Source organism: Macrotis lagotis, chromosome 1 (assembly GCF_037893015.1).
Source record: "Macrotis lagotis isolate mMagLag1 chromosome 1, bilby.v1.9.chrom.fasta, whole genome shotgun sequence".
In the NCBI taxonomy this organism is placed as follows: domain Eukaryota; kingdom Metazoa; phylum Chordata; class Mammalia; order Peramelemorphia; family Peramelidae; genus Macrotis; species Macrotis lagotis.
This window is the reverse complement of record NC_133658.1, coordinates 649,387,244-649,389,503: the sequence shown is the minus strand read 5'-3', so window position 1 is coordinate 649,389,503 and position 2,260 is coordinate 649,387,244. Positions and strand designations below refer to the sequence as shown.

General features: G+C 36.3%; 1 protein-coding gene across 1 annotated transcript; it reads right to left on the bottom strand.

Moving 5' to 3' along the window:
- Positions 1-1,066: 1,066 nt before the first annotated feature.
- Positions 1,067-2,008, bottom strand: LOC141522349 (olfactory receptor 10G4-like). Its single transcript, XM_074235723.1, has one exon. The coding sequence runs from the start codon at positions 2,006-2,008 to the stop codon at positions 1,067-1,069; it is 942 nt and encodes a 313-aa protein (XP_074091824.1).
- Between the last annotated feature and the right edge of the window lie 252 nt (positions 2,009-2,260).

The window sequence follows — 2,260 nt, the reverse complement described above, 5'->3', positions numbered from 1 at the left end:
GAATGGTAGGATTAAGGAAAGGTTTGTAAGGATTATGAAAAAAGCTAAACATGCTTGCAATTAGAGGGAAATATATATGTATATATATATATGAAATATAAGTATATAAATAAAAATGAAACATAAAAAAGAAATAATTAAAAGAGAAACTCTTGTAGAAGGCAGAAATAGATAAGACAAAGAGTAAAGTGGGGAGTTTCTCACTGAGAAAGAAGAGAAGTATCTTATTTTCTAAGACTAAAGAAGGAATGAATTGTTGTGTGTAGAATATTTTAGAAATGTAAAGAGAGATTGAGTGAGGTGAAACAGTTGGTAAAGGATAACTTTAATCTTTTTAGTTAAAGCAAAAATAGAATAAAAGTACCAAGAGACTTGGTATTTTGTTTGGTGGTTTGGATTGTAGACTTGGAGAGAAAGGTTTGAAACATCTTCCAAAAGGATTATTACAGAGAATATGTAAGTGATGAATAAAAAAACAGTTATGTAATAGTGAGATCTCAGTTGTACACAAATTTATAGTGATCCAGTGTACTTGGTTTTTTAATTTCCTCCCTTAGACTTCAGAGTAGACAGCTAATAATTGTGATCCAAAAATAATCCACATGAAAAACAGAATGACATGAATGAAAATCAGAAAGACATGATAGGGAAAAGAGGGAGAGATTAGGAGTTGATAAGCTATGGGGATGATGGAAGGCTAGTGTGGGAGGAATGAAATAGTGAGAAAAGTAGAAACACAGAAGATTGTGCACAAATGCATATGAAATACAGAAAAATGTCTGCTGATACTAAGTACTTTTAGGATTTTAACAACCTATGTACTATCAGTGGACAATCTACCTCTTAAAAATAAACAAAAGTAAAAGAAAAAAAGTTTCATTTTAGAAAAAGTCCATAAGAAGCATTGTATTCTTGGACATTTGCCTTTCTTTTTAGTTCACAAACTAAAGATCTTTGACAATTACCTTTGTAATTCAAAAAGTATTTAAAAATATAAGACTCAAATTGATGGAAGGATTTAATCATGAATGAAAAAAAAATATGAACATGCTATTTTTCCCATTGTCTATTTTCTCTGAGCAAACATTCCTCTGTTTTGTATCTTGAGCAGAGCTATCTTCACTTCTTTATTCCTCAGTGTGTATACAAGGGGATTCAGCATGGGTGTGAGCACAGTGTAGAAAACAGCCACAATCCCATCCACAGCTTCTTTGGAACCTGGTCTCAGATAAATAAAGACACATGGCCCAAAGAAACAGAGGACCACAATGCAATGGGAAGCACAGGTCTGGAAGGCTTTTTGTCTCCCCTCTGCTGTACGGATCTTGAGAATGGCATGGACAATGGACATATAGGAAAGGGAAATCAGGAGAAAACAACCGGAAGCCACTACCCCAATGTTGACAAAGATCACCATCTCATTGGCTGAGGTATCTGCACAGGCTAATTTGAGAATTGGGGGAGCATCACAGAAGTAATGTTGAATCTGGTTGAGACCACAGTAGGGCAAGCGGAAAGTCAAGATAGTCTGGATAGCAGAGTGCACTGAGCCACTGAACCATGTACTTCCAGTTAAAAGGGCACAAGTTTTCCCACTCATCATAGTGGCATAATGCAAGGGATGAGTGATAGCCAGATAGCGGTCATAGGACATGACTGTGTAGAGGAAACACTCTGTGCTCCCCAGAACATGGAAAAAATAGAGTTGGGCAATACAACTGTGAAATGAGATGGCTCCACCATCTGGCGAGAGGAGACCCATGAGTATCTTGGGCACAGTGACAGTGGAGAACCACATGTCGATGAAGGAGAGGTTGGCTAGGAAATAGTACATGGGAGTACGAAGGTGGGAGTCCACCTTGATCACAATCAAGATGAGGAGGTTACCCACAAGAGTGAGTACATAGATCACTAAGAAAATTCCAAATAGGACAATATCTAGTTCTGGTGCATGGGGAATTCCCATGAGGATGAATGTAGTCACAAAGCTCTGATTCTCCTTTTCCATTCAGGCAGTGAATTCCTTTCTTAATGGAAAAGAAAGAAACTATATTCACAAAGAATTCACAATACATAGAACAAAGTACTTGAATTTCATGGATGCCAAAGTTAAAAAAAGTCCTCACACAGGAAGATTATCAGTTTTGGAAGAAGGATGGTGGCACCTTCATCATATATATTTACAGTTAGATAAGGAAAACTAAATGAATCTTATCTCTTTTTTATAATATTCAATATAGTAACAACTCAAAGACTTCGT